Genomic DNA, 25525 nt, shown 5'->3' with positions numbered 1-25525 from the left:
TGAGAAAAGGTCTGTCTAAATAACATTTGATTGTTCAGTTTAAAAACACTTACCGTCACCTTGATGATATTTTAATCAAGACTTTTTATACCCCCGCTTTAAAAAAGTGGGGTATACTGTTTTACCTCTGTCTGTCCTTCCGTCAGTCCATCCGTCAGTCCATCCGTCAGTCCGTCCGTCCCATGAATATTTTCGTCGCATTTTTCTCAGGAACTACTCGACAAGGATTTCTGAAATTTGGTGTCAGGGTTTATATAAGTAAGTTACACCGTGTGATGCCTTTTTTAGATTCATCAATCAACAACTTCCTGTTTACCGAACACTTGTATTATTTTACACATGATAGCCAAATTGAAAATTTTCGTCGCATTTTTCTCAGGAACTACTTGACAAGAATTTTTGAAATTTGGTTTCAGGGTTTATATAAGTAAGTTACACCGTGTGATGCGTTTTCAGATTCATCACTTAACAACTTCCTGTTTACCGAACACTTGTATTATTTTACACATGATAGCCAAATTGAAAATTTTCGGCGCATTTTTCTCAGGAACTACTTGACAAGGATTTCTGAAATTTGGTTTCAGGGTTTATACAAATAAGTTACACCGTGTGATGCGTTTTCAGATTCATCACTCAACAAATTCCTGTTTACCGAAATATTTCGGCGGCAGTAGCTCACAGTTTTACTTGTTTACTTGTTTTATTTTTACTGAGTATTTTTACCGAAGGGAACGTACTTTAAGTAAATCAAATGCAAACAGTATTTTTTTTTTCTTTCATTGATATGGATATTTCAGTGTTTTAGTTGTAATTGGCTTTGAACTAGCTTTCCGTAACTGCGAGTACTCTTATATCGATGATTTTTGTCTATTAGTTTTAGGTTAGTGGGGGTTGTGATTTGTGCCGATCATTGAGTTAAACAAATTTACAAATTATTTATATTTTGTTATTATGTTGTGCTGCTACACCAATGTCCCAGGCAAGGGGAGGGTTGAGCGTTAATAAACATGTTCATAACCTCACCACATTATCTATGTGCCTGTCCCAAGTCATGAGCTTGTAATTCAGTGGTTTTCGTTGGTTAATGTCTGTCATATTTGTTTTTCCTATATTGAATTGTTATAAACTAGGTCATTAGTTTTTTTCATTTGAATTGTTTCACATTTTTCTTGTTGGGACCTATTATAGCCGAATATACGGTATGCGATTTTGTCATTGTTGAAAGCTTATAATTGATTACTTCTTCGTCATGGGAACCAATTATGCAATTCGAATTAATTCATTTCGGAGTGAAACACTACCAGTCAACTCACAGTAATGTCATAGCTACCACAGGAGAATATGACCTTAGCTGTATTTTACAAAACCTTTCGGAAATTGGGTCCTCAATGCCCTTCAACTTCGTACTTTATTTTGCCTTTTTAGCTTTTTGATTCTAGCGTCACTAATTAGTCTTCTGTAGAGAAAATGCGCATCCAGCGTACAAAAAGATTAATCCTGGTATCTATGATGAGTTTATAGCCAATGGTTTATATATTTAGAGTTGCAGCTATGATAAACAAACTTTGAAGATAAAACTTTAATATGTATTTAAAGCCTTGGTATAAACAAAATAACCAACAACAAAAAACGCTACATTACCTAGAATACTCATCAATAGGATTATCTCCGTCTAAAGAACATCAATTTAATTTTAGATAATTTACATGCATAGCTTCCAAGAGTATTGTTGGTTGAGCTTTTCAATTACATCGTCTTATTGTATGCCTATTCCTAGCAAACAATTTAAATGTAGCCAGTTTACAAAGTGAAGACAACAGATGTGTCTAGATTTAGTCAACCATTACCTTTGATGAGCAACTGACAATTTTTTTTAACATGTTTAACATACAAGCAGATTTAGTCCACCTCACCCTTTTTGCAATGGGTCTTCGTGATTATAGAAGTTAGCCTTTTAAAGTGATGATAAACTGTACAGGTAGATTTTGGCTCAATAACCAGAGTGCTGTGAATAAAAAAAACATGTAGGGTATTTGTCGATGAGACAACAACCCAATAATACAAGCAACCAAAAGACATCTAGTGTTAAAAATACAGTCTCCTACAATGGACATGTGTCTATACACTACACGTATGTCAAGCTCTAAATTTTCAAAAAAGTTGTGAAAAAATAAAACAATATATCAAAATATCAAAGATCTGTCATAAACAACAAATTCTCCACAAAAAAATGATGATAGGCACATGAAATTTTCGGCATGGTTAAACTAATTTTGTGAGATTCAATACTCTAATTTTAATAATGGTTAGGGGACCAACAAAAGGCACACAAAAGTACAAACTTAAAATCAGGAAAATTAAATCTCTGAAATCTAAATTTATGTTGTAACAATAACACAAATAAAAGTGAACCAATTACCAAATTATGGTTAACCTGTCCTCATTTAGTTAAAAACAATTAGTGTCTGGTAAATGCAACCACATTGGATGTAAGCAATTTGCATAAATTCTATATACATTTTATTTATGTTTATCTTCCATTTCAGAGTTGCAGCGACCTATATTTGGTACTTCATCGGCAGCACAAAATGTAGGAGCTGTAAGTTCATCAAATGCTACTCCAACAACTTTACCACTGTTAGGTAGTCTCCAAGCGGCCTCAGCATCACCTGACAAACCATTGCCTAATCCTGTTTCTATGGTTACTTCAATTGCTACTGGTTCTTCAGCATCAAAAGTAACCTATAGTTTTGGACAACAATCGTTTACAACGGGTACTCAGTCAACATCCAGATTTGGACAAGTGTCATCGACTACTCAAGGAGCTAATCAAAATTTGTGCACTTCAGCTACGAAGGCTTCTACCACTTCTGGTGCTGTTGGGAATATATGTATATTCCCTCAAAAGGAAAATATTATTGCTTGTAAATTATCAAAGGAGACAAGTCTTGTAAATTCTTTATTAAAAACAAGTGATGATTTTGTGCAGCAGGGATATGAACCAAATGTTTTTATCAAACCTATCATAGACTTGCCTGATCTTATTGCAACAAAAACAGGAGAAGAGGAAGGAGAAACTGTTTTTTGTGAAAAGGCAACATTATTAAGATTTGATGACGGACTTTGGAAGGAAAGAGGATCTGGCGAATTGAAACTCTTACGTCATAAACAAACAAAACGTGTTCAATTATTAATGAGACGAGATCAAGTTTTGAAAGTTTATGCCAAGCATTTCCTCACAAAAAAAATGAAACTTTATCCTTTGCAGTCTTCTAAAATGGCATGGAGCTGGATTGCTGAGGACTTATCTGAGGGAGAAATTAAGATCCAATATTTTGTAGTTTGTTTTAAGGATGAGGACCTTGCTTTGAAGTTCAAGGCAACATTTGAAAAATTGCAGTCTGAACTTCAACAGGTGAAATCAAACCAAGTGCAAAAAGAGCCAGCTAAAACAGGGACCAAAGATAAACCATCACTCGGATCTATGTTGAAAAAAGAGGAGGGAGTATGGACGTGTACTGTATGCTTGGTAACAAGGAAATCAGATGTTCAGAAATGTGCTACTTGTAAAACAATGAAGCCAGGTCTGAAACAAGAGGATATAAAACAGAAAGAGTCAAAATCAGGTGAGAATATGTTTATTCTCATTATGTTTGAGTAGGTTAGGATATACATTTACATTTACATGTATTTTAGGGATAGAAACAACATTATATTCACACAAACGAATAAAAACATCAAGGTCAAAGTAACAAAAAAATCACTTTTAAAAACTAGGGGTGAATGCAGGTGCTCACTAGGATAAGTAGTCCCTTCTCCACTAGTGGCAATGTCTTCTTGCTTATAGCAAGATGATTCATATTCTGTGATGTCATCAGGAAAACTTGATTCCTTTTTGAAAACCAGATATTTAAACATGGGAAGCATTGTATGTTACTTATTTTTATGTCCACTGCGCAATGCGTTGCGGGGGACATAGAATTACCGTGCGTGCGTCCGTCCGTCCGGTCTTGTTAGCGCTCTCACATGTACAATTCTTGCCAAATTTTTTTCACGAGTTCGAAAATCAGTGCCGATCAGCTATTTTTAAAAGAGTTATGCCCTTGGAAACATAATTATAAGGAAAATTGCATCGTTAGCGCTCTCATGTGTACAATTCTTGCCAGAATTTTATGAAACCTATATTGTAGGTATATCAGCAATGCTTCAGACGAGTTCGAAAATCAGTGCAGATCAACCTATTTTAAAAAGAGTTATGCCCCTTGGTAGCATTTATTATATGGAAAATTGCATTGTTAGCGCTCTCATGTGTACAATACCTGCCAGCTTTTGAAACTTATATTGTAGGTTAATATCAGCAGTGGGCTCGGAAGAGTTCGAAAATCAGTGCCGATAAACTATTTTTAAAAGAGTTAATCCCCTTGGAAACATTAAATATATGGAAAATTGCATCGTACGCGCTTTCATGTGTTCAATTCTTGCCAGATTTTTATGAAACTTATATTGTAGGTTGATATCAGCAATGTCTCAGACGAGTTCAAAAATCAGTACTGATCAACTATTTTTAAAAGAGTTATACCCCTTGGAAACATTAATTATATGGAAAATTGCATTGCTAGCGCTCTCATGTGTACAATTCTTTATGAAACTTATATTGTAGGTTTATATCACCAATGTCTCGGACGAGTTCGATAATTAGTGCCGATCAACTATTTTTAAAATAGTTACACCCCTTAGAAACATAAATTATATGGAAATTTGCATTGTAAGTGCTCTCACATGTACAATTTTTGCCAGATTTTTATCAAATTCTTATCAAAGGTATATAACAGCAATGTCTTTGCCAATTTCGAAAATAAGTGCCGATAAAATATTTTAAATGAGTTTCCCTCATTTCGGAAATTGTTCTCAAGTCTTCAACTCTCTAGTAAGATAGTTTAAAAAGGTTTAAAAGACCCCAAAAAATTTTTTTTTAGTTATTGCCCATGAACAGAACATATATATATGTGCAACACGGGGGACATTGGAACTATGTTCTTTAATTATCTTTCAGATTTTACGAAGTTCAAATTTATTTAAAAGTCAATGAGCTGCAACAGAATATATACAAATTGTATAAATGTGTAGCTTTTATTTCCAGATTTACCCAAATCAATTTAAAATTTAATAAACATTTCTATTCATCTGTTCCTCTGTTCATCCAAAAAATATTTTTATTGCACTTTTCTTAGGACATGGAAAGGGTGGGGGGGGGGGGGGGCTATATTGTAATCACCTTGTCCGTATATTCATCTGTTTGCCTAACAAATAATTTCTATGCACTGTTACTGCTCAACAGAATGACATCATTATTATTTTGTCAGAAGCTTGGCAGTGATGAGTGGTAAAGTGTGGGTGCTTTTCTGATGTTGTACACTTCCTGTTTGCTGATAGTTTGAATTTTTCAATATGTTGATTGAAAACAAATATTTTCTTTTCACTTTTCTCATGAACTACTACACAGAATGACATCATATTTGGTCAGAAGCTTCACGGTAATGAGTTGTAAAGTGTGAGGACGTTTTTGCTCTGTCAGACAACTACTTCCTGTTTTCTGAGTGGCACCACTACGTAGTGAGGGATTACTACACTCGCACCCAGTAGACCAAGCAACCATCCTTTATAAACAGTTCCAATCGGCTTTCTTCACCAAGGATACATACAACCAGCGAGAGCTCATATCTCGATGTCAGATGTCAAGTAAATACCCTTCTGCTGAGGAACTTGACATAACAGAAATACTAAAATTACTTACGAAAATTTATCCAAATAAAGCAGCAGGACCCGACAATACTAGACCAAGATTACTTAAAGAACTGGCAACGGAAATAGCCCTAATACGTACAATCATCATTAAAACATCAATTGAAACAGGGAACGTACCACCTGACTGGAGAAATGCCAATGTTAGCCCAGTCTTCAAGAAAGGATAGCGATATAGAGAAGAGAAGTATCTCTGACTTTTATCTGCTGCAAACGCATAGCGCACATTATCACAAGCCATATCATGAACCATGCAGATCGCCACCAAATTCTCTACCCATTACAACATGGCTTTCGTTCTAAACGATCTTGCGAAAACCAACTTATTGATTTTGTGGACGACATGAGTGCAGGTAAACATACAGACGTAATGATTATGGATTTCTCTAAAGCGTTCGACAATTAAGGTCAGTCACAGTCTCCTCGTACATAAACTCGAACACTATTGAATCAGATGAAGCGTCAATGGGTGGATTGCTAGCTTTCTGTCACATCGAACACAAGCAGTAGTAGTGGATGGAGAGAACTCTTCACATATTGATGTAGAGTCTGGGGTACCCCAAGGCTTAGTTTTTGGGTCTTCATTATTCCTATTCTACCTCAACGACATGCCCGATGGAATTAAATTCACTATCCGACTATTCGCAGATGACACTATAGCATACCTTACTATATCAACCGAAAAGACTCGGACGACCTACAAAAAGATCTGGATAAACTAACTACATGTGAAACCAAATGGAAAATGGCCTTCCACCCAGACAAGTGCTAGGTACTTACCATCAGCCGGAAAAACAATGTCATTGCAACACCTTACAATCTACATGGTCACACTCTAGAACCCGTTAAAAGCGCCAAATACCTAAGCTGCACATTCACATCCGAACTGAAATGGAATAACCATGTTAATAACGTATGTAATAAAGCCAATAGAACAACCAGTTTCCTAGAACGAAATCTGAACATTGGATCTACTTCTGTAAAGGAAAATGCGTATAAAACATTTGTAAGACATATAACAGAATACGCTAGTCCAGTATGGGATCCATACTATAAAACAGAGATTGACCAACTAGAGATGGTCCAGAGACGAGCAGCACGATATGTGATGAATAAACACCATTATCACTCAAGTGTAAGCAAGATGCTCAATCACTTAGAATGGAGATCTTTGAAACAAAGACGAAAAGATGCAAGAATTGCCATGCTCTTCAAAATAATAAATGATACAGTTGTAGTTATAAAGGAAGGTCGTCTGATGCCACCTTAACGACTGTCAAGAAACATGCACGACAGAAGCTTCCAAATTCCAGCGTCATCAAGTGATTACCGGAAATATTCTTTCTTCCCACGAACCATCAAGGATTGGAACACTCTCACTCCTGTGGTTGTATCAGTACCGTTAGTTAATGCTTTCAAACCCTCGGTGACAAAGCTGAACTAAATTCAAACATTATGGGGGGAGGGGTCCGTATGCGCAGCGAAGTTATGGAAAAATAATCAACTTGTTGAGTGTTGCCATCATCCGGTAGAAATAGATGTATAAGTTCTGTTAGTTGTAATTAGGAATGGGGTAGGCTTAGGACGACAATATTTATTTTAAATTTTGCTCTCAGTACCTCTCAAATTGATGGCATTCATATAAAAACAGTTCTGATAATAAACTATCCAGGTTTTAAATGGCAAAAATAGAAATAAAAAAAAGAGAAGTTTGTTTCAAATTAAATAGTTTTCCCCTAATAAGCAAATCTGAATGGCTGACTTGTAATTGAAATATCATGGATCAACAACACCATAAACCCCTTCCCCACAAAAATCAAAACATCTTGAGATGAGTACCAAAAGGGTAACTAGTTTCAACATATTTATTATACACATTTTATTTTGGAATTTGTATCAATATTTGAGGATAACTTTCTGATTTATGTTTAATGAATTAATATTAATTTCTTTTAACGCCAGTTGGTCCAGGACTCGGACATTTAATCAAGTCAATGAGGACTGCAATAGATGATGATTCTGTTATGTATTGACAAAGAATGAATTTTACCACAATGAGGGGCTGATAACCATTGATTTTTTTCTTCAAATTCGGTAGACATGCATCCAAGTCTCAGTCTCATTCTCATTCCTGCGTACCAAACTGACTAGAAGCTCATCATATTGATGACCCCTATTTATTATTAGTAATGGTAATGGTATCAAATGAACACAATACAGGTCCACTGACATTTTCAATATTATAATGTATCCACAAATTTTTGTATGATTGCGAGAGGACAGTCTACTGGTTTACATGCATGTAGTGTTCATTGTTTTTTTTTTTCTGCTTTTTTTTGGGGGGGGGGAGGGAGGGGGGATAAGATACTCAAGATAAAACAACATAATAAGCAAAATCATGTTTTTAACCCAAAAAAAATATTGATATTGATTGCATGTTGTTTTTGTTTGTTTGTTTGTTTTTTTTATTTATTAAATTCTATCAAATATAATAAAATCTATCAAATGTGAAAACGAATTAAATATATTATTAAATACAACTTTCCTTTGCCATCTTTTCTTTTAGTTCTTTTGGGTTTGTAATCTTTGGTTTTTGTTCCTAGTTTCTTAAACGCTTCAATTAAAGTATTTTCCAACCCTGTAACAGGGGTGGCCACTGGCTAATCACAAAAACTAGACACCCTTGTGTACAGGAAATATTTAATAGGTAGTAAGAATAATTCAACTGTAAAGATTTAAATCTTTATTCTTAGAGACAACAGGAACATTTCCTAATAAATAAATTTGGTGTATTTACTGTCTTCTGATTGGTTAAAAGTATTAACTTTATTTTCAATGTTGTCAATTTTTAAGGCGACACGCCCACTCTGACGTTGTGTATTCATGCGCCAACATGTGTGTACGTTGTTATTATTAATATAAATAATATAAAAAGCTCTTTGGCCCTTATTTTTGATAGAAATTTATTTATAATGAATGGCTATTATTTATTGTGAATTTATTGAACCATAAAATTAATTTTTGACTCTTCACATTTTACATAATCCGCTTCGCGGATTATTCAATGTGAAGAGTAAAAAATTAATTTTATGGTTCAATAAATTCAAAATAAATATTAGCCATTCATTAAATAAATAATCACAGAAATATAATTAATTTCCGAAAGTTACACAAGACAAAATGATCCAGTGCTTTCTCTCAAACAATATCAAAATTTTATAATTTCCCTCGGTCAAATCTAACCAATCAGAAAATAGAATTAATCCCTTGTGACATAATCGTCCAATGAAACTCCTATACCAGTTCTTCATCACACAGATATACGAAATGACATCACAAGACTTACATCAGAACTAAACAGTTGATAATAAAAACATGTATATAAAGTATTGATCACCTGTATTAATCTACTGTTTATGTCCATATTTTCGTAATAAATCAATACTACATATATTTTAAACTACAACTTGAGATTATCTGGACATGGAAAATAATAAATGATAAAATATATGTACATTGCAAATAAATAATTTCAATATATAAATGACCCTATCACATTGTTATTGTTTGTAACAGTTAATTTTCATTTGAAAATTCTATCAAAATGTAAAAATAAATTAAAATATTTAATCACATAAACGTTTTCTTTCTTATGGACCCATTGCGCGTTGACTTGAACTGAATAAGGTCAAAGAATACCGTTTATATGTAAAATATACTTTAAAAATACCTATTCTTAAAAAAATCCATTTGCTGTTTCAGAATTTAACTCATATCTCTCGGCTACCAATAGATTGCAATTTAGATGTCTATTTTATATTCCTATATACCTTAATATAACACAAGGTACTTTACTCGCATTTTTTTTAAAATGTCACCCGGTCGCAAAATTCCGTTATATTTCGATTTCTCGATTATCAACCCCACTAAAACTTATGCCGTAAATCTAAATTGATTTATCTACACAATGGTGTATAAAGCGCCTACCTTTGTTGTCGGAATCATTCGTAGCAGGCCTCCCCAAGTATGTCAACCGTAATTATTTCGTCTACCGACAGCCGATTGGAATATAAGACTCGCAGTAAATGCGAGTTACGTACCTTGTGTTATATTAAGGTATATATGATTTTTTTTAGAGACAAGTGCCTGTGTTATATATACATAATAGACAATCGTATAGTATAGGTTGGTAGCGAGGTTTATATGAATGAGTTGTAGAGTCAAGTAAGAAGTCGAGATTTGTCGGTTTATGGTTCGAATCCCTGTTTTCTCTTTATTGTCTCTTTTCTTTAGTTTTTCCGTTTTTCTTATTTTGTTTAGAATATAGCAAAGTGCTATCGACCAATGAAAGTAGAATTAGGTGTTCCTTAATTGTGAAGCCAGAATGAATGTAAATCATGTTCTTAGTCAGGGATTATCCTTTTGTTTAGGCCTATTTACAGTCCAAAACAAATATTTTTAGAAATGAGTTACAACTGCAAAAAAAAAAACATTTATCAGTTTGACAGGATTATTGATTGAAAGTTGAATTTTAAAACAAATAAAAAAATCAAAATAAGTTTGAGGTTTACTGGTGCAGTACAATTGGAACGGTTTATGTTATTATGTGAACATTAAGAACTTCAAAATTACACAAAATAAGCAATATCAAAGCAATGCGAAAGAGAAGAAAAAAGAAAAACAACTTTTGAAATTAAACTAAATATTTCGCTAATATGCTTACCAATACTCAGAATACCGTGTATCCGCATTTAGCAAGAATCGTCATTTCCAATATACCGGTACATACAGGAAATTTAATTAACTTTTGAATTTACTATAAAAAGAATTGTTTTTAACATTTAAATTTTAGTTATTAAGGTGTATTTGATGGAATAAAATTGGCTGTGGTATACAATTAAGTTAACTCTGATTTTGAATTTATTAAAATGAACTGTAAATAAACAAAAGGATAATTCCTAACTTAAATATTACATAATGTAAACTCAAAACTTAAACATTGCCTACCATTTCATTGTACCGTTCATGGTTTGTTTTAACGAATTTACCCTTATTCGTCGTATCTATATTGCTATTAAAAGTGTCTACCTATCTATTATAGTTTTCAAGATAATGAACAAAACACTAAAAATGGGTAAAAATCTTCATTAAAGAGCAATAACTCCAATAAGGAGTCGACTGACAATTTCAGCCATGCTTTTTTATTTGTAGATCTTGTCTTGCTGATCATTTTAGCTTAAATAAATGTTTATCTATCTATTATAGTTGTTACGTTAGAAGGCAAAACGCAATAAATTGGTAAAAATTGTCATTAAAGGGCAATAACTCCAATAAGGAGTTGACTGACCATTTCGGTTATGTTGACTTATTTGTAGATCTTGTCTTGGTGATCATTTTTGTTTGTTTAGGTTTCCATCCATCTATTATTCTTTTTAAGATATTAGAAAAAAACACAAAACAGGATAAAAATCGTCATTAAAGGACAATAACTCCAATAAGGTGTTGTCGGACAATTTCATTTGTAGATCTTATCTTGCTGATCATTTTTGTAGTTTAAAGATTCTATCTATTATAATTTTAAGATAATAGGCACAATTGAAAAAAAATGGTAAAATCTGTGATTTAAGGGCAACAACTCCTATACGAGAGGTCGTCTGACAGTTTTGGTGTAGATAAACAGTAGGTAGGTCTCATCATTCTGAACATTTTAGCTACCGTCAGATTTTCTCTATCCACATAGTAGTTTTCAAGGTAATAGACAAAACTTGCATTTTACCCCTATAGTCTATTTTTAGTCATGTCGGCCATGTTAGTTGCGGCCGGGGGGAGGGGGGGGGGGGGGGGGGGGGGGGCAGGTCATCGGACATATTTTAAAACAAGATACTCCAATGATGATTATGGCCAAGTTTGGTTGAATATGGCCCAGTAGTTTCAGAGGAGGAGATTTTCGTTAACAGACGCCGACTGACGACGGGTGCCAAGTGATGAGAAAAGCTCACTTGGATATAAAAAGGGTATTTTTAAAAAGTTATAAAATTGTTCTGTTAAACAGTGCGAATTTCAAAAGTGCACATACATCATATAGAAAATTTCGTATCGACATCTTGCCAAAAAAAATAGCATCATCAATTGGATGAACTGAAGAAACAAAAATAAACAATCAGAACAAAATCACAACGTTCGGCAAACATAATTATTTTGATTCTGATATAAGAAAATTGTAAAAAAAATTGTTTTGCGCAAATTTTTGTCAGGAAATGATCATTTTTTTTTCTTGAGCCCAGGAAGATTGTTTGGCGGAGAGCATATTCATACGCACGTTGAAAGGCTGTGCAAACATATATTTTCGATTTTGTACCCAATTGTGTACTTCATTTTGTATGGTAGAATAATAATTTGAACCTTACATGGGCAAGATTATTCATTTTGCGTTTCTTACCAGGCCAGCACATTCACTTCCTAAATTCCCTTGCCCTGGCAACCCTAACGTACAAGTGTTCTAGTTTTCCAGTTTAGGATATTTTTCCTGTGTGTTAGGATTATTTCAGAAACCAACATACAACTGTGACTTGACTGTAGTGTTGTTGACTTGTTTATGAAGTTACTCTAGGTCTGCAGTATTTGAGATCAAACTTGGTGCATATCATTTTGTGTGTGATACAATAATTGATCCCCCCCCCCCCCACATTTTCAATGGAAACAAACTATTTTATCACTTCCCTTCTAAAACATTTTTTTTTTGTTAGAATTCAACAACTTTTAAAAAAAACATGCCCCGCCACACACACAAAAGATGAATGATCGATACCTAAAGGCTGTCTATATAATTACCAAAAAATAGATTTTCATAACCATAATCTTGTATTTCTGGAATATAAACATAAATCAGGTTCTATCATTACCCAAAACCTGGAAAGCCAAATTTTTTTTACATGTACAATGTATATTGTTATTGACGACACTCTCATACCAACATATTGAACGCAAAAACTTGTAAATGCCCTCTTACATAAACAGGTTGAAATGCGTTGTACGTCGTTAAGATCCATGTATTATTCAAAGCCTAAATTAAAGAGATTAAAAGGTGAAAAGACAAACAGCTGTTCACCAAAAAAAAAAAAAATGGACCAAAAAAAAATGAAAATTCTGTTCTACTAGAATCATCTGTCATGTTGACGATTTTTTTCAGTGATGGCAATATAAAATGCAAACAAATATGGGAATTTTCAAAACAAAGTTTCTTACTGAGTGTACACAACGGGAAAACCGTCTTATTTTGATTAGTTTAACAATTTATGTGAAAGAGCAGCAATATAAGGAGATATTCAATTTGGGTAAATGTCAATGAGACAGCAATCCAACGATAAAAAATCCCCAGAAGAAATCTAGGGCAACATAATCTTCAACGAAATAAAGGCTTCTGCCATGTATATATTATGTCAAACTACACAAGTTGTGAATGAATTAAAAAGAAACAATCAAGGATCTGTCATTAGTTAACAACCAATTCTCCAAATAACGGAAAATATTAAAATATGACAACAACTGACAAGGTTCCTGACTCTGGACAGGCACACGATAATAATGGAACTAGTTTTTGAGAGCTCAACCCTCCTTCTATTTTGCATCTCGATCAGTAGATTAACAAAACGTTCATAAAAGAAACTACCATTGAAATCAGTACGGAAAATGTACTGAACTAAAAAAACGATATGATGTATAACGAAAATACAAAATAGATATTGTTTCGCTCGCTGTGACTGGAAACAAGTCAATCAAAGTACTTAACCTGCTGATAAGAATTCATGATGTGAGATACTGATATGTACTATCGATTGCTGTGCTTCATAGCATTAAGCTTCACAAGCAGTACAAGGAGCTCGATCTTATACAATGCCCAAAACAAACTTTACAGAAAAATAAAAAGAAATATTTTTGTTTTGCTTCAAACCATTAATTTCCGAGTTACTACATATTCCAAAAACATAAGAGAATGTTCATTTGCATGTATATTTTTGTGGTTTCAAAACAACTTTTCATCAACATACTAACTGTATCACTGTTTCAACGCTAAACATATGAAAATTTTATTAAAATAAAATCAGCAGCATTTCCCCTGGTACTCCTATATTTGACAATTCTGTGCTAAATCGATGGAGGATTATTTCATGCAGTGCTACCAATGATTTTCAGTAAACAAGTACATATATAAAGATATTGGTTAAAACAAGTACAAAAATGGACTTATTCAAGTACACCTTCTAGGGTGCGCTCGACTTTAGTGGCTCAGCACGAGGTTTTTTGGATTGTAAAGATTGTTTAGGACTTTTTATAGACAATAAACGCTAGCACATCATGCACAAACAAGTGAGTAATCTATGTTTACAATTTTATAACGAAAATCTTTGTAAAAAGTCTCTTTTTTTCAAAAAATCTTGGCTTTATTTGCATCCAAATCCCCATTGTCTATTAAATGCAATGGAATATTTAACAGTATTGCTTTGAACAACGATTACCATTGGTATATGTACAAAATAGCACGTCACTTTTATTTCAAAATTTTTACAGTTTTGATATTGTAGGACTTTGAAAATTTCGTAATACACAAGTAAATAGAAGGGTCATAAACCTTAAGACGCCTTTGAGGATTGCACATATCACGGTTCTGTCGATACCTATAGTTTGGCATTGCACAAGGTTATGTTTTCTCTGACTGTTAATGACGTCTTTACACTAAATCCATCGGATGTGTACTGATTGACATTTTAGTCTTAGATACATGATTTTTGTTGTTGTTGTTGTGAAAGATGTATAAATTTCCTACCACTACCGGTTTCTGTTTTTGATGGATATTTTTCTGCTTTGAATCGATCTGATGAGTTAAGCCTTTTTCAACTGATTTTTTTATAGTTTGTTCTTATGTTATGCTGTTTCACCACTGTCCTAGGTAAAGAGAGGGTTTGGCGCTAGCAAACATGTTAAACCCTGCCACATTCTTTATGTGCCTGTCCCAAGTTAGGAGCCTGTAGTTCAGTGGTTGTCGTTGGTTCATGTCTTTCATATTTGTGCTGCGTTCACACGTAATTCGAATTCGATTCGCATTAACTAATTCGAATTAGTTTAATTCGCATTCGAAACGTTTAACGTCCAAACGTAAATTCTAATTCGAATTGCAATTCGCGTCAAATTCGCTTTACTGTCCTAACGACGTTAACTTTTAATTCGTATTAACAAAAACGCATTTCTAATGCGAATTGGATAATGCGATTTAGCCAATTCGAATCAATTCGAATTAAAAAAGAAGAGTGTGTGAACGCGATTAGCGAATTCGATTCGCATTCGATTCGAATTCAATTCGAATTAAATGTACGTGTGAACGAGGCATTGTTTTTCGTAAATTGTTTTGTTAAAAATTAGGCCGCTAGTTTTCTCAATTGAATTGTTTCATATTTTTCGTATATAAGGCCGTACGGTTGCCCATAATTACTTACATCCACTTCATTTGAACTTTGGTGGATAGTTGTCTCCTTGGCAATCATACCACATCTCTTTATTCATTTTTATATTAAGGTTCATCAAAAGGATTTGAAAAATATGGCCGTGTTTACACCACAAAATCTACTATAAGTACAGACAAACTCATGCATCTAGGAAAGTTTTAAGGCATGGCAGGATCTAGACATATAAAAGTTATATGTAGTCTATGTTTCAGAAAATTAAAAACTTACCTGGATTTTGATGTGCATTTTTTTTTCCAGTCTGCAGAAGATAGCAAAATAAACTAACACATGAGTTTCATTTGATACGGTCCACTCAGTAGTCAGTTACACAGTTTAAATCTATTGTTTGCAGGGGCGTGTTTTTTTTTATTCTTCGGTAGTGAGCCAGAAGAGGTCCATTTCTGTTTTGTTTTTTTTAATAGGGAAGATCTTCTGGCTCTCTTCCACCTCTTCTTTTTTTATAGGTAGTTTCGACGGCAGAGGCACATAACAAACATGGCGTCGTTTAGTCTAAATGACATTAATAAATTTATGAATGCAGATATGTTAGAATGTGAGCTGTGTTATAAACGTTTTTATGGTATGACAGTCTTAGTAGGACATCCCTGTAGGACGATAAGCTGGATAAATATAAGAACTACACGAACAATTTAAGGGACGACTATTTGATATTCTAGGGAAGGGATTTTGATTGATTGGTGTTTAACGCTACTTTCAACACTAAGTTGGGCTATTCCGTGGTGGTCAGTTTAAATTTATAGATGAAGGATGGGGAAGGGAAGAGGGCATTATTAACTTTTTTAATCTGTCGCTAATTATGCCTTTTTTCAGCTCTTACCAGGCAACCATATTCATATATGAAATCCTCCTGTCCCCCACCCCAATAAATGAATAAATATCAAATGGTTTTTCTTCTTATTTAACACAAGTTTAAATTGATTGATTGTTTGTTGCTAATTTTTAACGCCCAGTGACAAATATGTCATGCATGTTCAGGACTCGGTTCAGGAAAACACGAGTTTAAAAGTCAGGTATATAATATAAAAACGAAGAGATGTATGATTGCTAATGAGGCAATCATCCACCGGAGTTAAATATGAAGTGGATGTAAGCAATTATAGGCAACCGTAATTAAGGCCTTCAACTATGACAAAACCCGATACCGTATTAAAAGTCGTCTATAAAAGGCCCGACGTGAAAAGTGTGAGAAACAATTCAAACGAAAAAACTAACGGCCTAATTATACATAACAAAAAAATTTACAAAATATCAAATATGAGTCGAGGCATGAACCAACGACAACCACTAAACTATAGGCTCCTGACTTGGGACAGGCACACAAAGAATATGGCAGGGTTTATATAAAAACGAAGATTGCCAATGAGACAACCCTCCACAAGAGACCAAAATGACACAGCAATTAACAGCTATAGGTCACCGTACGGCCTTCAACAATTAGCAAAGCCCATACCGCATAGTCAGCTATAAAAGGCCCCGAAATCACAAATGTAAAACAATTCAAACGAGAAAACTAACGGTCTAATTAATGTACAAAAAATGAACGAAAAACAAATATGTAACACAGCAACAAACGACAACTACTAAATCACAGGCTCCTGACTTGAGACAGGCACATACATACAGAATGTGGCGGGGTTAAACATGTTAGCGGGATCCGGCCCAACCCGCCCCTTAACCTGGGACAGTGGTGTAACAGTACAAGAACATGTTTGTGAGCGCTCAACCCTTCCCGAAGCTGGGACAGTGGTGTAACAGTACAATATAAGAACAACCTGCACAAATCAATTGAAATTAGATTAACTCAAAAGATCGGTACGAGACACACAAAAAAAAACTTGCATTAAGACAATAGACACAAAGCACCGAAATAAGAGTATTTGCAATTACTGGAAGTTTGTTCAAAGCTAATAACAACTAGTACTGAAATAAATCTTGTTCTCCCAGACTGAAGTATCAATCAGTACACAACCAATGGATTTATTAAAAAAAAAAAAAGAATAAAAAACAGTCTGAGAAATGTCTGGTATACATTGTATACTTGCATATTGATACATATACAATGAAAATTTTTGTAAAAGTTGTAGTCCGAAGGTTTTTACCATCGAAATTTTGCAATAGAAATAATAGTTTGGACCAGAAGATTTTCTTCAAGGACCACCAGAGAAAAATGATTTTGAGAACTTTCCGATATCTTTGCTTTATACAAAAATAATCCAGTTTGGTTACTTTAAAAAAATGGATAGACAAGATGTCTTTTCGATTATATTCGAGACAAACATTGACGAATTTTTGTGCAGTTTAAGTTATTCTTAAAAATCAAATAGTGGGGGTTTAAGCCAGATTTGTCTCGCAAAATTGAGTTAGAGGAAAGAACAAAGAAAAATGTCACGAACAGAGCACACTTGCAATCATGTCTACCGGACGTATCTTAATTTTCTATAAAATCATCGTAAACTTCATTTATATCATCCAGCATAACAAAAATCTGCTATATTCGACGGCAAATTGAATTTTTGTTTTATTGATCTTCCGTAAAATATCTCCAGAAGAGGTCCAGATCCTTTTTTTTTTTTGGACTCTTCACCAGAAGACATTCTGGAGATGTGCAGAAGAGACCAATAAAACACGCCCCAGATGTTTATTGTCCATCTGTTTTCCATTTAAATTAATGCTACTCACAACATTCATTATATTAGAAAGCTTCTCAAACCTCTTTCCCAACTTAATTTATTTTGGCACCTTCTGCAGGAATGAAAAAAAATGTAAAAATTATATTGCTATTGTTCAATCACTGCATCTGTATTGTGTCAAATACCCACCACCTAAGTTAATAATGTTCTTGCAGTTGACAGTCCGAGTAGTTTTTAGCTAGCCTCTGGAGTATACATGTAACCACCCGATAAGTTTTAATTACACAGGGAGTTAATTTCGGCATCTGTCAAAGGTTGGTCATGGTTTGGTTTACACAGATAGCATAAGTCGATTTAACAAAAACTATAAATGTTTAATTTCCTTTATTTTTAGTAAATAGTGTTTGATATGAAAATAAGAATGGATTAGAACAATAAGAATAAAGCATTCAATAAGTAAGTTAAACTAAAATTTTAATGAATATTTACCGAAAAATAAAATGAAACAATATATATATGTTAGCGACAACTCTACGGATCACCAGTGAAGGTGATACACGGCTGAAACAACATATTATATTTACAACTACTCTAAATAACAATGTTAAATCTGCAAATTTGCGGCAACAAATTTATGTTCTTCCCTCGCCGGGATGCGAACTCATGTTATTGGGATATCGAGACATCACCGCCTGCACTGTGTCCATCGCTCTAGACCACTCGGCCACCTAGACTGAACTGAAAATTCAGATTTCGGTGGCCTAGTGTTACCTTTCCTCGTCAGTAGAATCTAGAGTTGTAACACAGTACATGAAGATGGAATTGATTGCAGATTAGCTAAATTATCTATCGTAGAGGATCGTAAGATGCAGTCACAGAAATAATTATGAGTAGTTATGAATATCATATGTGTTTTCAACCGTGTATCACCTACTTCACTGGTGATCCAATGCATGGATCTGTCGTAGAATTGTCACTTGTTTAGACGTGCATCTTTTTGAGTTTAGGGTCTTATTATTTTTTACCTGGGAGTGGGGCTGGTCAAAATGTAGGGGGAATCAAGTTTTTTTCTGTAAGTGGAAAAGGGGGGTTCAAATTTTTTTATAAATTCATAGTGTAGGATCAATTTTATCTCTAAGAATATCCTACATACCATGTGTTGCAAAGGTAAGTGGTGTGCATGTTTAAATCAGGGGATCACATTTTTTTTAAATGTTTTTAAGGGGGGGTAAAAAAAAAGTAGTGAAATATTATGAGGGGGTCAAGAACATTTTATATGTTTGATTTCAAAATGACCAGCCCTCCTCCCAGGTTAAAAATGATAAGTCCCTAAGGTTCAGTCAACCACTTGTATTCGGAAAATGCCTTTATCAAATCAGAAATATGACAGTTGTTTTCTTTGAATAAAGTTGTGACGTCATTACAGCGAGTCCGTAAAAAGGACGTTGATTACAGTTGGAAAGCAGGTCACGGTTTGACCCCAAGTCTATCAGCAACAATAGAGTCACGTGACCGTGAAAATTCAGTTAAACTACGGATGAGACAAACCTCACTTTTACTCACTAAAATACCACTGTCATGGCAAAAACTTATTGATCAAAATAATCTTGAATATACATAGTTTTAACTCGTCAAAACTTACACATCAACTCAAAGTCCTTTATTCTTTATTTTATCTTCAAACTTGAAGTTTGTGTGAAAATTGTCCATGCTCCTGATCGAAAAATCTAAATATTTTCGAGGAAACTAAAAATGATGGGCTGAATTTAAATTTAATAAAGCATCTCATTAAGACAAACACTCGATATGAATATCTAGGCAATACAGTTTTTGGATACGCAAACGTCAAGTTATGTTCAACACGAAGCGGTGGTTTTTTGCCGATTTGTGCAAGTGGTTATCTCCCCTTGATACCACCAGTCAAAAATAAAAAAACACCAAAATGAATAAAAAGGAGTTTATTTTACAAAAATCAAAAAGAAAATAAAAGAAAGTCGATTAACAACTATGTTATTATAATATTAAGAAGAGATACTTCCCTACTTTTCAGAGAAGGATTACAGGTAAAAATTAAAAGACAAAAAAATGGTAAAAATAAGATCTAGAAACCTAGCTGAACTGATACTGATAAGTTAGCTCTGGCTGATGACATTTACTTTCAGTTTGCAATTTTTATAATGGGATATGGGATCACTCCTAATGGATTTTTTTTTAACTACTTCTAACAATGTTTAATGCAATAAAACATACTGTATACAATTTAAGTAATCTTTCTGAAAAAAAATAGTACTGACCATTTTATATATTTTATATTTTAATATAATGGGACCAAGAGTCAAAATTTAGTTTCTTCAAAGTAAAAAAGCCTTTTAACTCAAGCCTATGTTTCTTAGTTGAACAGTACAGTACAGCCTAGAAAATATCCTACAGAAAAAGGAAAAGTTTACCAAAAAATGACAAAAATTCTGTAAAAAAAAATGCTTAAAATTATAAGTGAAAGTGACATAATTTTGAATTTAAAAATCATTTTTATTGTAAAATTCAACTATTAGATTAGCTAGCACAGTAGCCTTTGTCCAATTTCTCAGGGTATTTTATAGATTATGAAAGTAAACTCTTTGAAAAAAATGGGGCTTCTTCTCTTCAGGTTGCTGTATCTGCTGCTTTACATATTTATTAACAAAGTATTGTATATTTTATCTGAATAATTGGATATTAATCTCAGAAATGAAAGTTGGTATGACAAATCTTGTGCATTTTACTTTAATAATGATCAATGATGATTAAATTTGACAAGGATTTGCCATTTGAATAAATTCAATTTTGTAAGAACACATCTCTATGAATTAATTTCTTGTTTGACTTGAAAAGCTAGTGTTTGCTCTTATTAATGTAGCTTACTTAGTAAAGAGATAATTAATAAGCAAGGTTTTTAACTTATAAAATATAAATATAATTAACTGACCTTCATTTCCTTTTTTCATATGTTTTTTCCTCCAGAAATTTTCTTTGCAATGCATTTTCTATTGCTATTTTTGTGCTTTTGTTTATCCATAGGCCATCATTAATTTGTCATATTTGCTTCCAGTATAAATGAAATTTTCTTAGACCTATACTATAGTTTCAAACGCCATAAAGAAGAACTTTGTTTGTTGTTTCACTTGTCCAATGTGTAAATTTTCACTATGCACATGACTCTGACACATATTTTGTAAACGTTATATGACGTATGTTGAACATAGCCAGAAATTAGTAGTACTTTTGCTAATTAATATTCATAATATGTAAATGAGAATTGTACCACGTGATAATAGTTTGAACTGGACTGGCTTGATATCATTAAAATCTTTAAAACACGGATATTATAAGTTGCCCGTCACAGAGTCCTTGTTTATAATCACTCTGATATTTCCGTAAAGTTGTCAGGCGGTCAAAATCAAAACGATGAACGCGAATTTAGTGAATTTTTCGTGTTTTCGTGAGTTTATTCTTCTTGAAATAGGGGCATTTTAACTTTACATGGGAACCTAGAGTTCAACGACTACACATACAAGGTTTGGACTTGCTTATTCTTTGGACATTCAAGTTTCAAGTTTCATCCCGGCAACCTGTTTTTGTAATGACCTTGTTAGCCAATTTTCAACACGAAGTTTGCAAATTTGACGTTTCAGCCATTTTAGCCTGTATTTTATACTGCAATGTTAAAAGACTCTCGCTTCGATTTTTAAAATAGCTCAGGAACCTTGATTTTTGCAACAACAGTCATTATGTTTCGTTTACTGAATGGTGTATATTGTTGTGTATATTTATTTTCTGTCCCGGCAACCTGTCTATCACTTAAATTAAAGTTAAAACAGACATTTTTTTCAAAATTCCCTATCATTTCAATATAATTTCCGTGACCCGTATCCGATTTCTTTAGTATATATATTCAAATAAGCAAAGTGGCGTTGATTTCTGGATATGAAAAGGAAAACAATGTCACCGTCAATTTGTGTAGGGATAAAAAAGGGTTTGAATTATTTAAAATGGAGGTATCGTATGGAATTGTGAAAAACAACAATTTTTAATCACAATTTCATTCATATCTATAATAAAATCAGTATTTTAGAGTACTTTGGAAACAGGTACAATGAAAAGAAATTGAACTTTACTGTTTTGAAGTAGAAACGCAGCCAGAACCAGGTACAAATTGACATGACTGGTGGTCACCAAAATTGATGTATAATAGTAAAAAATGATGGCTTCAAAATTGTGTAGAAATTTGAAATAGTTTACCCGGTTTCATTTAAGATTATTACCGTTCTCTTCCGTATTTGGATACGCAAACGTCAAGTTATGAAAAATCCATGTTTTTGGCGAACAAAAAAGATGGCTGAAATTTTTTAGAACGGACAGGATAAAGGAATAGCAATAACAAGCTATTTTTGATAATGTTTGTATGACTTATTTAATCTATATTGGTGGCAAAACCTACAAATTTTAAAATTCAATTATAATAAAAGCATGACAAGTTGAAATAAATACTTTAAACGTCAATCTTTTAGCCGATTGATTTGGCGGACTTTTTGACGTCACGGACGACTGTAGCGCCACCTAATTAGTTCCCCCTGCTATTGTTGCTGATAGAGCTTGACGACAACGGACGTTTCCAAGGACTTGCTTTCCAACTGCCAAATATTGGACGTCGATTTGAGAACAACAAAAAAGACGTCGATAAGGGGGACATAAAATTAGTCGTCGATTTGGAATCTTATTTCATTGTGACGTCAGATTTGGACGTCGATTTGAGGAACGGACGACGATTAGAGACCGGACGTCGATCTGAGTCTTACATATATATATATTGAAAAAGGGGGGTTCATTTCCCAAGCGCCTGTGAAGATATTTACAAAACTCGTAACAGCTATACTTTTCGACTTAAAAGATGATAAAAACGCAAACAAAAAGAGGTAAATGGAAAAGAAATAGGTACAAATGTAAGGTTTATGTATACCTCACAATAAAAAAAATGCCAATGAGAACAACAATGTAAATTTAGAAATTTTTGCGTGCACTTATTAGTGCGATTGTTGAACAAAGGAAACAATGGCGAGATTAGTTCTTGCGAATTCAGGAAATGTTGCATGCAAATAATTCTTTTACAGTATACAACACAAAGATAAAACTTGGCGGGATAATTGAAGCCAATTCTGGACCCTGCCAGGGATAGTTGAAGTCAATTCTGGGCCATGCCAAGGATAATTGAAGTCAATTCTGAGCGCTGACAAGGATAATTGAAGACATTTCTGGGCCCTGCCAGGGATAATTGTATACAATTCTGGGGCCTGCCAGGGATAATTGAAGCCAATTCTGGGCCTTGCCAGTGATAATTGAAGTCAATTCTTGGCCCTGCCAAGGATAATTGAAGACAATTCTGGGTCCTGTCAGGGATAATTGTATACAATTCTGGGGCCTCTCAGGGATAATTGAAGTCAATTCTGGTCCCTGCCAGGGATAATTGAAGTCAATTCTGTACTGTCAGGGATAATTGAAGTCAATTCTGGGTCCTGCCAGGGATAATTGAAGTCAATTCTGGGCCCTGTCAGGGATAATTGAAGACAATTCTGGGCCCTGCTAGGGATAATTGAAGACAACTCTGGGCCCTGCCAGGGATAATTGAAGACAATTCTGGGCCCTGCTAGGGATAATTGAAGTCAATTCTGGGTCCTGCCAGGGATAATTGAAGTAAATTCTGGGCCCTGTCAGGGATAATTGAAGACAATTCTGGGCCTTGTCAGGGATAATTGAAAACAATTCTGGGCCCTGCAAGGGATAATTGTATACAATTCTGGTCCCTGCCAGGGATAATTGAAGACAATTATGGGCCCTGCCAGGGATAATTGACGTCAATTATGGTCCCTGCCAGGGATAATTGTATACAATTCTGGGCCCTGTCAGGGATATTTGAAGTCAATTCTTTGCACTGCCAGGGATAATTGAAGTCAATTCTTGGCACTGCTAGGGATAATTGAAGTCAATTCTGGGCCTTGACAGGTAATTGCAGGTCACTATTGCATGTTATAAATATCGTGAACGGTGCAAATGAATGCATATGGAATACTGTAAATCAAATAAGTAATAGTTATCCCATGAGGACGCGGTGTGTCAGTGTAAGATCACCCCGATGGCCGGAGGCCAGAGGGTGATCTTACACTGACACACCAAGTCCGAATGGGATAACTATTTTACATCCCAGCTGTTTTAGATTAGACGAAACCATGTCAACTCGCCCCACTGGCCAATCGGCCCACACTAAATCCCCACTTTCTAAAAAATCGCCCCACTCTTGTTTAACAAATCACCCCACTTATGAATAAGGGTAAAATCCCATTGAACAATCAGTCTGACAACTCGCCTTATTTATGAAAAGAGTTAAAATCCCACTGAATAAAGGTCTGCCAACTCGCCCCACTTATGCAAATATCTTGCTTCCTTTAAATATGTTAAATTACTGAGAGTTCAGTCGTCCTGGTGTAGGGGTATGTGTTGTGGGTTGATATGCTAAAGGTGTTGAGTTCGAATCCCAGCATAGACAATGGATTTTTTCTACATAAAGTTTGAAAGTGTGTCTTTTATCAATAAATAATTCTAAGTTTTATTGTGGTTAGGCATTCCCGCCAAAATGTTACAAAACAAAGGAAAGCATGCAAAACAAAGAAACTCAAGCTGGGGTGATCTGGTAGGGATGATTCGGCTCAGATCACCCCTGGTAGAACAAAGGAGCTGGGATGTAATTTTGGAGAGCGATCGATATGTATATATATGGAATTTCTTCAAGTAGACACATTATCTGAATATTGATTGTCATAAATATATCAAACAAGAACCGTTTACAAGGAGAAAACATTATCAAAATTTGGAATTGTGAAAATAAATATCTACAAAGGACTAAACGCAAACCAGTATCTGCAACAATAAGTTGGTTCACAGTATTATGTTAGCTACTTGTGATTAAACCATTGTCGTGACGTCAGTCTATTCGTTTACCGTGGATTCTTTTTCAAGAATCAACGCTTATCCATTGTATCTATATAACATCTATCCAGTAAATAATTACTATATTTTCACTGACGGTAGCAAAAGCACTCCACCATCTTTGATCGTAATAAAGCAGAAAACGATCGGTGTAGATTGCTGATGAAATACACTTTGAGGTATGGTTGCAATTTATTTGAAAGACTTTTCATTTGAAAGAGGAGTATTGTGCGATTCTTATACTTTACTTTTTTTTTTACATATACTGAATATATCGTGATTGATTAAAAAATATTTAAACTTATACAAGATAACTCGGATATCTAATTCTATAAAGAATTGTACAGTTAATTATGCTATTTCGAATTCTAACAAGAAAAAGGTACATGTACTTCGACACCAGTATTGCCTTTTAGTTTATAAAAGAATTATTGTGTTTTCTTCTCATATTTTATATCAAAATTTTGTCACTTAGTTTTATTTCCATTCGCATAATAATGCTTTTTTCCTGTATACAAATGAAAACCTTAGAAAATGTGTCAATTTTTCACAAAC

General features: G+C 34.0%; 1 protein-coding gene across 1 annotated transcript in view; it reads left to right on the top strand.

Moving 5' to 3' along the window:
* The window catches only part of LOC127702710 (uncharacterized), a 241411-nt gene that overhangs the window by 29317 nt on the left and 186569 nt on the right, over positions 1–25525 (top strand). The window contains exon 4 of the mRNA XM_052207002.1: positions 2547–3626. Coding sequence (XP_052062962.1) covers positions 2547–3626 — 1080 coding nt within the window. The remainder of the gene's footprint in view (positions 1–2546; positions 3627–25525) is intronic.

This window comes from Mytilus californianus, unplaced genomic scaffold (assembly GCF_021869535.1).
Source record: "Mytilus californianus isolate M0D057914Y unplaced genomic scaffold, xbMytCali1.0.p SCAF_5, whole genome shotgun sequence".
NCBI lineage: Eukaryota > Metazoa > Mollusca > Bivalvia > Mytilida > Mytilidae > Mytilus > Mytilus californianus.
The sequence above is the reverse complement of the archived record's forward strand: the minus strand, read 5'-3'. Positions and strand labels throughout refer to the sequence as shown.